Here is a 12,771-nt window from a genome sequence, read left to right on the forward strand (position 1 = left end):
GTGTCTGTGCACACACATCTATAAAATGACACAGCAGAGGTCCCCACCCTGCCTCGCCATCCCGCACCCAGGCTGAGCTTTCTTTCCCGTTGAGGTTGCAGCCCCACTGTGGGCACGCATAGCCAGCCTGGGCCCTGGGTCTCTGTGGGCCTGGTGACCTGTGCGGTGGGACCTGTGTGGCCTCCCGGGGGCAGACACACAGAGAATACTCCCGGGCCCAGCTCACAACCACAGGCGCTCCAGATGCCCAGCATTTTCTTGGCTGTCCCCCACCTCAGCTTCCCGACCCTGCTCTCTCCTGCAGGAAGCCTCCCTGACCAGGTGGCAGCCCCTTGACCTTGGCTCCCCCCAGCCCCACCCCGCCCACCAGCCTGTACCCCAGCAGTTCACAGCCCAGCGCTGACGGTACTGAGATTCCTCGAGGCCAAGCATGGCCGCCCCTGGAGCGCAGAGCCCAGGCTTCCTCCTCTCTCTGCCGCTTCCGGTGAAGTTGAGCTCAGGACACCCAGTTCTGAATCCACTCCTGATCTGGGTGGCTGCTGGAAATCTACAGAGCCCGAAGCCTGGCAAGAACCCAGACACAATAGCTGGCCTGCAAGCCAGGGTATGCCCAGCATCGTTAGGGCTATCCACAGACCAGCCAGGCAGAATTCCCAGAGAAAGGGTCTCGAGTCCTTCAGATCAGGCAGAGGGCAAGCAGTTTGCCAGAGACCTGGAGCTAGTTGTGTGATGGCTCTGTCCCTCAGTTGCTTGTCAGTAAATTGGGAGGGTTAAATAAGTTCTTAGCGTAAAGAGGGTAGAACAATGTCTCCCACATATAAAGGCTGCATAAGTGTTTGCTGATGATACCATTAACAGGATCTAGCAAGATTTGACTGGCAGCTACATGGCCTCCAAAGATGTGGGCACAGGGATGGAAGAGAGACTGGAGCCCTAGTGAGGCCTCAAAAGACTCAGGATAGGATGGGTGGTAGCGGATGGGGTCCCCAAGGCAGGGAGCCTGTGCTCTCTGGCCAGGACTCGGAGATCCAGGTGTTCTCAGCCTTCAGCTGCAGGTGCCCCCTGGCTCCCCAGAAGGTACCCCTCCCCTCCCCACTGCTGGCCCACCTTCGTATTCAGAGGCTCAAGGCTCTTCCCCGAGTGGGGATGTCCTTCTGCCTCCTCTTCCCAGGCCCCGTTCTTGGGAACTCGTGAACCTTCGGACCTGGGATGGGCTGGGTTTGGCCCAGCTGGCGTTGACTTTGGCTCAGGGGTTGGGTTTCATGAGTAAATCTATGGGACTGGCAGTGTTGCAAAGAGACAATTAAACCTCCCTTGGGGGAGGGCATCCAGAGGAGTCCTTGTTCCTCAGGGGCACCCAGACCCTGAACAGGCAAGACCACAGCATTGGCATCTGCCTATTCAAGTGAACCCCTAAAAGCCCCACTGTGCAGGCTTCACCAGGCAAGGTGAACAGATGCACAGTGGAGAACACAGCCCGTGATACAGGGTTTTATCCGAATTTGCTCCCTAATCACCAGCCCCTGTCACAGTTCACAATTTTATTGGATTGGAGGCATTTGTGTTGTTTTATGGTGGGCTTCTCTGGTGGCTCAGCCAGTAAATAATACACCTACAATGCAGGAGCCCTGGCATTTGATCCCTGAGTTGGGAAGATCCCATGGAGAAGGGAAGGGCTATCCACTCCAGTATTCTTGCCTGGAGAATCCCATGGATAGAGGAGCCTGGTGGGCTACAGTCCATATGGTAATTTGGTGTTGTCTTATGAGTTTTATGAAGACTCCTCAAGAACTAGATAAACCCTAGTATATTCATCACCCTATCATACCCAATAGCTACTTTTTATTACAAATATTTCCTAACGCCTCCTTTACTATTCTAAAATGAAACTTAGGACATGCACCTTTTTTTTTAATGATGTCCTAATTATAACGTAAAACAAAAATAGAATAAAGACATGTATAATAAAATACTGTGTACACATTCCAGCACAATCACACCAAAAGATAAGAAGACAGAGTCTAAAGGTTGTACCTATAAATATAAATTCTGAGAATGTGAGAGCTTTAAATGTAGATTGATATATACGCTGGTTGCATCACTGACCCAGGTTCATGGGCAGCATTGCCATAAGTAACGTGATTTTCCAAAACATTGAACAACTCTTAGTAAAGTTCAGAGCACAGCAAAGCCCAGGCTTCTCTCCTTTTACTTGGCTGCTTCTTTCCTGGAAAACTTGTACTGTCAAACCCGTACAATAAGTGCCTTGTGTTTATCTGTAAAATGGAGTAAGAGTCTAGCCTCTGGTCATTACAAAAGATTTTCGTCTGTGCAAACGCCCAGCGACTCATTTGAGAGTCCCAGATGCTACACTGCTCACCGCTGTGCAGAACCGCGCACAATGCCTGCCTGGCATCCCTGTCGCCTGTGCATCGGATGCTGGGGAAGCCCTTCCTCACAATCTCCGCAACAAACAAACCTCCTCCGCTGTTCGAAACACACAAGGGGAGCTCTGTCTCCCACCAAAAACCATAGACCTGTAGTTATGCCTCCTTCTCCTCCCTCCCTGTCTCCCCTCAGACTGGAGGCTCCTCAAGGTGGGAGCCTAAACAAGGAGGAAGCGAGTGGGTGCCTGTGGGCTCAGGACCAAGGCTGGAGGCACCTGGTGACTACGCTGACCCATGTGTCCTCTGCCTTCACCCCACAGGCTGCGGCAAGATGTGGGACAACCTCACCTGCTGGCCAGCCACCCCTAGGGGCCAGGTGGTTGTCTTGGCCTGTCCCCTCATCTTTAAGCTCTTCTCCCCCATTCAAGGTAAGAACCTCAGGTTGAAGGGCGGGAGCTGGGTGGCAGAAGTAGAGGTGGCTGGAGTGGGGAATCACCTCTCAGGGAAGTGAGACAACAAAGGAGGTGCTCAAAGGGGCTAGAGCAATCGGGGGTGGGGGGCCTTCCCGGAAGAGGCTGCACTATTAGTTCTCTGAAGGGCTCATGAGATCTGATTAGCTCTTCCCAGAAAGATAAGCGTGTGGGAAGGGCTCACTAAATATTTGTTCAGCGATTGATAACTGATTGACAGTTATGGCTTCCACGTTCCCATTTTGGGGGGCTGGTCTTGATTCATTCTTTCACTACCTGGAGGCAATGACCTTTCAGACTCTGCGAAACTGGCCTTTCTTACACAACTTGTCAGGTCCTGCTTAAGTAAATATGCGCGTATAAGGCAGAAAAGAAAAGGGGGAACCTCTTCAGGAAATGGGCCGTCTTGATACTGAATAATTAAAGGGGCTTAGGGCACACAGTCAGTCATGCTTTCATTCAGAGAATGATCATTAAACACCTACTAGCTTGACCGGCACTAGGCTGGACAAACACAGCATGGGTCAGAAGGATAAAATGCGCTGTGTTCAGGGAGCTCATGTTCTAGTTGGAGAGACGTTTAGCAAGAAAACACACGCAAATATTATATAAGTAGTAAGCAGTGCTGGGAAAGAGAAGAGGCAGAAGCAAGCTAAGGCAGCCGTCCTGGCGGCCTCTACAAGGAGGTGATGCTGGGACCACTGTCTGAAGACCTCGGCTGGGAAAGAGTCTCAAAGATCCTAGCCGGGGGATCGCTGAGAGGATCCACAGCCCGTGGTATGAGCCCTGAGGAAATTCAGTGGAGGCCACGTGAGCTCAGGCGAGGGAGGAGAAGACAGAGACCAGGCGGGCAGAGGCCTGGAGGACTGCCAGGATGTGGGCTCTCCCTAAGTTCACTCAGAAGCCATGACGGAAGTTAAGCGGGTGATGGACACAATCCAGCTGGGGATTTTTAACAGATAACTGGTTTCTGTGAGAAGAGAGAAGTCTGGGGGTACAAATGGGAAAACCCAACACCAGGGCAGAGGAGAGATGATGATGGTTTGGACCTGGGTGGACAGCAAGTCAGGGGAGGGAAGCAGGCAGGTGGGGGAAGACGGAGGGGAGGGGTCATGTGTGCCCCACTCAGGTATGGGTTTGATGAGCTGGGGGAGGACAGAGGGAGGAGCAGGGCTGGGGTGGTAAGGGGTGGTGATGGACAGGACCTAGATAAGAATTGAGAGGATGAGCAAAAAGTCTCTCTCTCCAGGTAACCTTTCCCCCTCTGGGCCTATTTCCCTGTTTGTAAAGTGAGAATGGGAGGGGGACCAAATGGTCTCTTCGAGGCAGTCATGTTTTGCCCCCAAGTGCTCAGGGATGCGTGCTCAGCGGTCAAGGAGATCTGGGTGCTCTCCTTGAGGGTGGCCTCCGTGACATGCCTCAGCCAGAGGCATGTCACAGTCCAGGCCAGCACCCACCTAGCCCAGCCCTCTTCCAGGGGGACCCAGCACCTGGGCAGGTAGGAGCTGAGCTCCCTGGGGCAGCTCTCATCATGCTCCCTTCAGCAGAGCCTGGCAACCAGCCTTTCTTCAGATCCCTGGGAGCGCCCGCCAATTGCATTCCACTCTGACACTATGCTAATTGCATCCCTCCTGAGGCTTTTCCTTCTGTCCCTGCTGGAATTGAGAAGGCAGCTCCTTCACTTGAGAACCGGAACTCCAGCCCACCATCTGGCTAACGCGGAGGCTGCCAGCCTCACTGGGGCCCCCACCGAGCCCTCAGGCAGATGAGAGAAGGCAACTCTTCCTCGGGTGGAGTCAACCGCTCACTGAACCCACCTTGTGACAAGCTGAGTAGGAAGTGCACTTTACCCCTCGGGGTCCGTCAGCCAGATGCCCTTGTGCAGTGAACAACCTGCGCAGCTATCCTTGGCGGCCTTAGCCTCCGAAAATGATGGTGAGGAATAGGAGACTGGGTTAGGGGCTGAATCTGTAAGGGAAAGGGTGTGTTTTCCTGGGCAACCAGATGGAAAAAGTGTAAGCCAGGGAACTGGCCTAGCCCAATGCCCCTTCCTCTGCAAAGTCCTTCCTGCCACAGTGGCAGGAAGGAACCTCACAGTGGAAAGAGACCCAGCCGACTGCTCCTTCCTGGAGATCCCCCCACCCCTAGCCATCCCTCAGTTCCCTATCCAGAAAGTGGGGTGACGAACACCTCCTTCAAATGGCAGCCAGGAAGATTCATGGAAATAGCGAAAAGGGAGTTACCTGGGATGCTCTGAGCACACGGCCAAGTTTCGAAGTATTAAACATGTGCAGGGACCCTCCCTGAGCTCAGGATGACTTGACGCCTCCCGCCTCCTACAGCTCTGCACTTGGACGCCTGAACTAAGTCCTCAGTCACCTCAGTGCAGATGAGGGTCCAAGTCACCTGGGGAGAGTGTGGGGACCATACCTGCTCTACCCTATATCTCCTATGTGGTTTTGGAAAAGTGACCAGCCTCTTGGAGCTTGGCTCCCCAACTGTGATGATGGAGGGGCTCCAAAAAGGATAATGTGCCTGAAGTGCTCTATCCAGTGTACCTGGGGAAAGTTCTCAAAACGTCCATGGTGATGATGGTGATGGTGATGATGTCGGTGGTGGTGCTGACAGTAGTGGCCCAGGTGAGAAAGCAGCTAGAGGGCAAGGATGTCAGGAGCCACCTTCTTTCTCACTTCTTCCTGGTCAACTCGCTTGATCTCTTTCCCTAATCTTTTCTCCTCCCACCTTCTTTCTCAACTTCTTACCTCCTCCTCCTACCTGTTCTGTCTCCTCTCATCCTCTCTCCCTCTCCTTTTTCCCTCCTCCTCCTTCTCCCTCCTCCTCCTCCCTCCCTCTCCCACCACAAGCCTGGCAGGCGGTCTCTCTCCTGGACTCAGAGTCTCTGTAAGGAGTCCTAGGATAGAGGCGAGGGGGCCCCCTTTGTCCCACCCATTTCCTATCCAGCCCCTCCCTGCCCTGAAGAGTGAGACCCTAAGGGGTACCCCTCACCCCACATGGCCCATTAATGGTCCTATCCCTTGGCTGCAGCCCTGGGCCTCCAGGGACAGAGGACAGTGCACTGCCCTGGAAACCCAGCCTCAGCGGTTCAGCCCCGAGATTCTGCAATCCTGTGCGGCTCATTTCTTCTCATTCTTGCCATTGCCTGGGCAGGTGCCCCTGCCAGCAACTCCCACTTCTCCATGTGTCAGGACTTCACATCTGTGCCTTTATACGATGTCCTCCAACTCTTACCCACCTCCTGCCTTACTCTGGTCCCTCTCCAGCAGCACATCTGAACCCCTGGCCCCCAGGGTATGGAAGGAAACCCAGACTCGTAGGCCCAGGCAGGCTGACCCAGGAGGACTGGGCAGGCCTGGGCCCCTTACGCCAGCCAGAAGGCTGCTGTCTGTACACACGGGACCAAGAAACCATCTGACATGGTAGCATCCATGGCCCTGTGACAGGGGTCAGCATTCAGCTCATGCCAAGGGTCAGGGATCAGTCCTTGCCAAGGATCCAGGCTGCCTGTGATGAGGATCAGGGTTTAAATCGCCCTGAGGTCAGGTTTATACAGAGCAAGGGGCAGCAATGTCTGCCCTGTCATCTGTGTGAGAGGGTCCGCTGGCAGCCCTGGAGGGGCTTCTCCCTGCCCCAGGCTGCCCCATGATATCCTGGGCATCTAGGTCAGAACAGCTGGAACCTGATGCTGCAGCAGATGGTAAGAGTAGGGCTGAGCCCACAGACAGACAGACTCCATGCCTACTCCTCCAACCTGCCAGCTCCCACCTCACCCTCTCTCCTCTCCACCCCACCCTCCACCCAGGCCGCAACGTGAGCCGCAGCTGCACCGAAGCGGGCTGGACGCCCCTGGAGCCTGGCCCCTACCCCGTTGCCTGTGGCTTGGATGACAATTCATCGAGTTTGGATGAGGTGGGCCTCCATGCACCACACACACACACACACACACACACACACACACACACACACACACACAACTGCCCAGGCCTGCTGGCTCCTTCCACTCTCTCCCACCAAGGGGCATGGTTGCCCTCTGTGTAGGAGCCAGGACTCCTGGCATCTGCCCTCCCCAAGCCTCCTCCCTCTCCAGGCCCACATTCCCAGGGGCTCATCCCCCAGCTCCCCTGAAGGGTCCTGGAGAGGGCTTCCAGGAGAGGGCTTCCAGGAGGATGACACACAGCAGCAAAGCTGAGACCTCACCGTGAGGCCAGCCCACCCCACTCCCTCACAGGAACCTTGCTCCAGCCCTGGACATAGCAGGGCAGACAGAACCCCTCCTCCCTGTCTCACGCAGAAGGGAAACCGAGGTGCGGATCCTGGAGGGAACTGGCCTCAGATACCCAGCAGCCAGTCAGAGACAGGGCCAGGGCCATTGTCCTCGGTCCCAGGGCAGGGATCTGCCCTGGAGCAGACTGTCAGTGGTCTCTCCAAGGATGTGGGGCCAGGAGCCAGGGAGAGATACTGATGGGAAGCCTGGAATGTGATTGGAGTCCCAAGCTAGGAGCCCCTCACAGCTTTGATGTGTGAACACTGTCTGGCTGTCTGTGATGACTTCTGTCCCACTCCTGATGCCTTTCACAGATAGGGACTTCTATTCCTCCCAAGAGGGCAGTAATTTTCTCAGAGGCCTTCAAAGCCCACCAGATCCTCAGGTAGGATCTAAATCCACTAAGTCCTTTCTAACCACTGGCCTCTATTCCAGCAGGGAGTAGGAGGCAGTGAGGAAGGAGGGGCTGCCCATGGCTTTGTGTGTGCATCCATGGGGCGGGGGCAGCAGGAAGCCCTCGGCATCCAGCTTTGTCCCACCTCCCCAGAAAGGCCAGAATGCCCTCCTCCTGCTAACCCCAGCCCCGACAAGTCACACATTTGTGACACGATCCACCCCTAGTGTCTTCTTTGGGCTTCCCTGGAGGCTCAGTGGTAAAGAATCTGCCTGTCAATGCAGGAGACTTGGGTTCCATCCCTGGATCGGGAGGATCCCCTGGAGGAGGAAATGGCAACCCACTCCAGTATTCTTACCTGGGAAATCCCATGGACAGAGGAACCTGGAGGGCTACAGTCCATGGGGTCACAAAGAGTCAGACAAGACTTAGAGACTAAACAACAAGTGTCTTCTTTACTATTGTCTTCAGTGGGGAGGGAGGGCATCGTGTGAGGGTCTGAAGGGTGAGCAGTCTTACGCCCAAGGATACCAAGCCCAGAGTTGGCTCAGAAGGTCTGCTGGACACATGACCGAAGAATGAATGGATGGGCCAGTGGAACGTGTGGCATTTTTGCTCCTTCCCCCACTGACCTTTCTCCTGTGAAGGAGCAGAGAAGAGTTGAGATCAACCCTCCGCCTCCACCCTGGGAAGCAGCCCTGACTCGTCTGTGGAAACCAGGGAGTCAGGGGGTCTGGGGACTGGGAGCCCCAGGCCTCAGCCTCCTCATCTGCCAAGGCAGGGGAAGGGAGGCAGGATGTATAGGGCACCCCGCGCCTAGGTGAGCGCCCCTCACCCCACCCGAGATCCTCACCCCGCCTCCCTCTAGCAGCAGCAGACAGTGTTCTACAGTTCTGTGAAGACCGGCTACACCATCGGCTACAGCCTGTCCCTCGCCACCCTCCTGGTCGCCACGGCCATCCTGAGCCTGTTCAGGTGAGGACAAGCCCGAGCCACAGGCCTCAGAGAGACCGACCAGGTCACTCCGCTCCCAGGCATGCTGTTCCTCGCTCCACGGTCAGCCCCTATCCAGTCCTGCCCCAGCCCCCCTGCCAGGCCAGCCTCCCCTTGAGACAGCAGGCCACTCAGAGTGTTCCCCTGTGTCAGCCTCGTCCCTCACAGGGAGCCGGTCACCGGGGGATAGGTCACCAGAGGCCTGTGCCCTGGAAGGAGGTACGGCAAGCCAGGCTGCACATCTGGATAGGATGCCGGGGGACAGGGTCCCCCTTGAGGGTAGGGTCCGCATTCAGAGGCTTCGAGTCCTCCCCTCTCTCAGAGCGCTGGACGTGTTGGATGGGGCGGGGGTCTGAGGCCTTCTTCGGCCTCCCAGATCTGGCCGCCTCCCACAGGAAGCTCCACTGCACACGGAACTACATCCATATGCACCTCTTCATATCCTTCATCCTGAGGGCCGCCGCCGTCTTCATCAAAGACTTGGCCCTCTTCAACAGTGGGGAGACGGACCATTGCTCCAAGGGCTCGGTGAGGACCCATCCAGGCCTGCCGCCCTCTGCCCTCTCTCCTGAATCTCCTCTTCTCTCTCTCTTCCCTCCTGTCTTCCTCCCCTCTCTCTCCCTCTCTCTCTCTCCTAAGATGGCCAAACTCCTGTCTGACCCTGCCTGCCAGTTCCTTGAATCCCACTTCGCTCCCACAGCAGGAGGGGGTGCTTGGTCATCTGGGGGTTCACACACCTCCTCCTGCCAATGAGAAACACCTCTCCTGGGTGGGAAAAGGGACACTTGGGGCCACAGCTCATAACCTCCCCTTCCCGCCTCTGCTGCTAACTTCCCATGGGACTTTAGGGAACTCCCTGCCTCAAGTTTCCCCATCATGCAAGGACATTTGAGCTTCCTTCCAACCCTCCTCCCTGCCATCCGCATCCCCAGGGCTCTGCTCATCATGCCCCCCTTTCTCCTCCCCCCATGGCCACCTGGAGCCAGTCCCACCCCACACCGCCCTGCTCTTCGTTTCTTCCCCTGCCGTCAGTCACTCTGGACCTGCCTAGGGAAGGGAGATTGAGAGCCTTTAAAGAAGTCATTGCCCACCACTAAGGAGTCCATCTCCTTAGTCCCTCCCTGAGTGCGCCACAGCCCTGAGCAGAGACAGAGAGCTTAAGACCAGTCCTGTCTCCCATCTACCCCTTGTGGTCAATGACTCATTGCCTAATGAGGGACCTCAGAGGTAGTGTGTTACTTCAGGGGTCAGCAGTACCTTCTCCCCAAAGAGTGGGATTGAAAGTGAATCTCTGCAGAGAGTGATGGTAGAATCTCAGGTGTCTCAAGGGAGAAGGAACACCAAGAGGGGCCACCCTGGTCATTCCCAGAGTGCCTCAGATGACCTCACCTGGGAGCTGGGCTCAGACCCATGGGACATGAGCCCCAGAGCCTGGGGAGCAGCCTGCAGCCTCCAGCGCACTTGTTGAGGGTAATAGTGGCTTCCCTATGCATTAGCTGCTCTGTGAAGCTTTTCTAAGGCAAGAAGAAGCACAGATCATTGCCCTGTTAAAGATCTGAGTTATTCTTGCTGACAAGCAATGAGGGAGGGCAGGGGAAACAGACTGCCTACAGGAGGGACCTAAGTAAGACCTGAGGAAGGACTTTCCAGCCGGCAGAGGAGTGGAGTCTGCTCTCTGAGGACGCTTCGAAGCCAAGGGCACAGGAGAGAATGGTGGGAACCTGAGGCCTGGGTAGGGAGGAGTGAAAATAGAAGACTTCCTGGAGGTCGGTGTCTCTAAGCTCTGGCTTACACGTTTCTGGGCTCACTTTGAAATGGAAGATTGTTTCTGGGAGAGGACAGAGGGCCCAGAAGACCTTCTAATCATGCCAGCCGGGCCTCCCAGAGCCCCTGATTGCCCTCCCCAGAGGTGTCCCTGACTTCTCCCCTGTCCTCACTCACCTGTCTAGGGAACCCATTCTTCACCCAGCTTCTTCACCGCCCAAGAGGAATGATCACCTCTCCCCTCCCCTCTTTTTTTCTAATTTCTTCATCCCCCTTCTCTTCCTCTTCTCTGTCCCTATCTTTCCCCAACAATTCCATCTAACCCCCTTATTTGCTTTATAGCTCACAGTGCCCCCTGCTACAGGTGCTCTGTTCCCCCTCCCCTCCCCTGTCCTTGAGGCTCCTGAGACAGTCCACAGCTCTTCTCCCTACACACTCAAGGGACTCTTGCTAATAAAAGCAAGAATTCCCCCTTATACCTCTTCCAGCTACTTTCCATGGTAATTGGAATAAGGTGATTGAGTAGCAGAGGTGGTAAGTGGATGGATTGGTAGCTGGATGGCTGAGTAAATAATGTCTGGATGACTTGAGTAGGTGGGAAGATAGAAGGATGAAGTAAGAAAAATTGGATAGATGATGGGTAGAGGGGTGTGGTATATCGGTGGGTGGATGGAGGAGCAGACTGATGGACAAGTAGATAAATGAATGGATGAAGAGATGTCCAGGTGTCTGAGTCCATAGTGAATGTCTGATATGTAGATAATAAATGAATGGAGAGACTGATAGGTGAGTGTGTCGATGGATTGGCAGATGGAAGATGATGGTTGCCGATAGACAGATGATGGGTGGATGCACGGATGGTAGATAGAAAGATGGGTGACTTGACAGTGGATGCTGGGGGTAGTGGGTAAGTGTATGGATAAGTGGATAAGTGGGTAGATGGATGATTGGGTGGGTAGGTGAGTTACTAGATATATAGATAGGAAGATAAATAGATAATAAATTCATGGGTGGATAATTAAAACTTTGAGCTTATTCCAAAGCATCTGATGATCTAAAATTAGTGCTAACTGGGAAGCTGGCTGTACAGTATACCTTTTGATCACCTCAGACAGAGATGTGGGCAGGCAGGGACCCCTGCTTACTCCAGTGAGCCCCCTCCCTGCTCCTCCCCTGCAGGTGGGCTGCAAGGCAGCCGTGGTCTTATTCCAGTACTGTGTCATGGCCAACTTCTTCTGGCTGCTGGTGGAGGGCCTCTACCTGCACACCCTGCTCGCCGTCTCCTTCTTCTCTGAGCGGAAGTACTTCTGGGGGTACATATTCATCGGCTGGGGTATGGTACCAGGGAGGGCTGTCAGGATGGGAACAAGGGGGCAAAGCTGGGGGAGCTCTTTAGGGGGGCGGGTACCAACCCAGCCTGCACCCTTAGGTCTTGCTGGGATTCAAGTCCTACCTGCAGGGCACTCAGCCAAGGATTGAGAAAAGTCCTCCAATTGACCCCTGAGCAGGCGCCCTCTGGCTCCAGCTGTACCTCGGGCTGACCTGTGGGACAGACAGGCTCTCTGAACATCCTTCCACTTCCCCTTCACCCCTCGAAACACACAGGGATGCTGCTAATCTATAAAGCACCTCTGCCAAAAGGAGAGAAAGACTGTGCAGACAGGCACAGTCCTGCAGTCTTAAAGCTTCGCCCCCTCAGGAGAGTATCTCTGCAGAGTGAACTGTCTATGTATGCCACCATGAGTGACCGCATTGGAAACCCTCCCTTTTCTCTCCCTATCCCTCCCTGGTTCTTCCGCCTCATTTCTCCCTCTTTCTCCTGTGCCCTCTCTTCTTTCTCTCTCCTTCGGTCTTGACAGGGGTGCCCAGCACATTCACCCTGGTGTGGACCATCATCAGGATCCATTTTGAGGATTATGGGTGAGCTGTCAGCCTGCCCCCTCCTCCTGGCTCCCTACACTCAGGGCAGATCCCCTGGGTGGGATCAGGAGGGGCTGGGGAGTAACAGACTCTGGGCCAGTGGTTTTTAAAGGGCTCCGGGGCAGAGCTGGGGACAGCGGGAGGAGGACTGACTCTCTGGGGCCGAGGACAAGCTCCCTCATTCTCCCCTCCATCTCCTGCCCCAGATGCTGGGACACAATCAACTCCTCACTGTGGTGGATCATAAAGGCCCCCATCCTCGCCTCCATCTTGGTAAGGCCTCCTTCCACCACTTAGGGATGGGGAGACTGGGCCCGGAGTGGGTAGACAATTGGCCAAGATCCCACTGGACATTCATGTCTAGGTCAGAACTGAAACCTAGACTTCCTGATCGATGCCTAAGGCAGGACTGTCCCCAACTCCTTCCCCAGCAGTTCTTCCTCTAGAGTAGAGAAAGCAAATGGGGAGGCCCAGACCTTGGGGGTGTGAAAGAGGGTTCCTGGATGACTCTCCCGAAGAGGGAAGAGCTAGGGGAAAGGTACAATAGACCGGTAACTGGGC

General features: G+C 55.1%; 1 protein-coding gene across 5 annotated transcripts in view; it reads left to right on the plus strand.

The window, feature by feature from the left end:
• The window catches only part of VIPR1 (vasoactive intestinal peptide receptor 1), a 31,390-nt gene that overhangs the window by 13,189 nt on the left and 5,430 nt on the right, over positions 1–12,771 (plus strand). The window contains exons 1-8 of one of the 5 annotated variants that reach the window (XM_061127874.1): positions 2,584–2,597; positions 2,708–2,815; positions 6,678–6,784; positions 8,402–8,508; positions 8,922–9,054; positions 11,470–11,623; positions 12,150–12,210; positions 12,417–12,483. In XM_061127874.1, coding sequence (XP_060983857.1) covers positions 2,719–2,815; positions 6,678–6,784; positions 8,402–8,508; positions 8,922–9,054; positions 11,470–11,623; positions 12,150–12,210; positions 12,417–12,483 — 726 coding nt within the window. In that variant the 5' untranslated portion in view covers positions 2,584–2,597; positions 2,708–2,718. Of the gene's footprint in view, positions 1–2,583; positions 2,598–2,707; positions 2,816–6,677; positions 6,785–8,401; positions 8,509–8,902; positions 9,055–11,469; positions 11,624–12,149; positions 12,211–12,416; positions 12,484–12,771 lie in introns of those variants that run through there. The other 4 variants (XM_061127869.1, XM_061127870.1, XM_061127871.1 and 1 more) reach the window with 4 other exon arrangements.

This window comes from Dama dama, chromosome 24 (assembly GCF_033118175.1).
Source record: "Dama dama isolate Ldn47 chromosome 24, ASM3311817v1, whole genome shotgun sequence".
Classification (NCBI taxonomy): domain Eukaryota; kingdom Metazoa; phylum Chordata; class Mammalia; order Artiodactyla; family Cervidae; genus Dama; species Dama dama.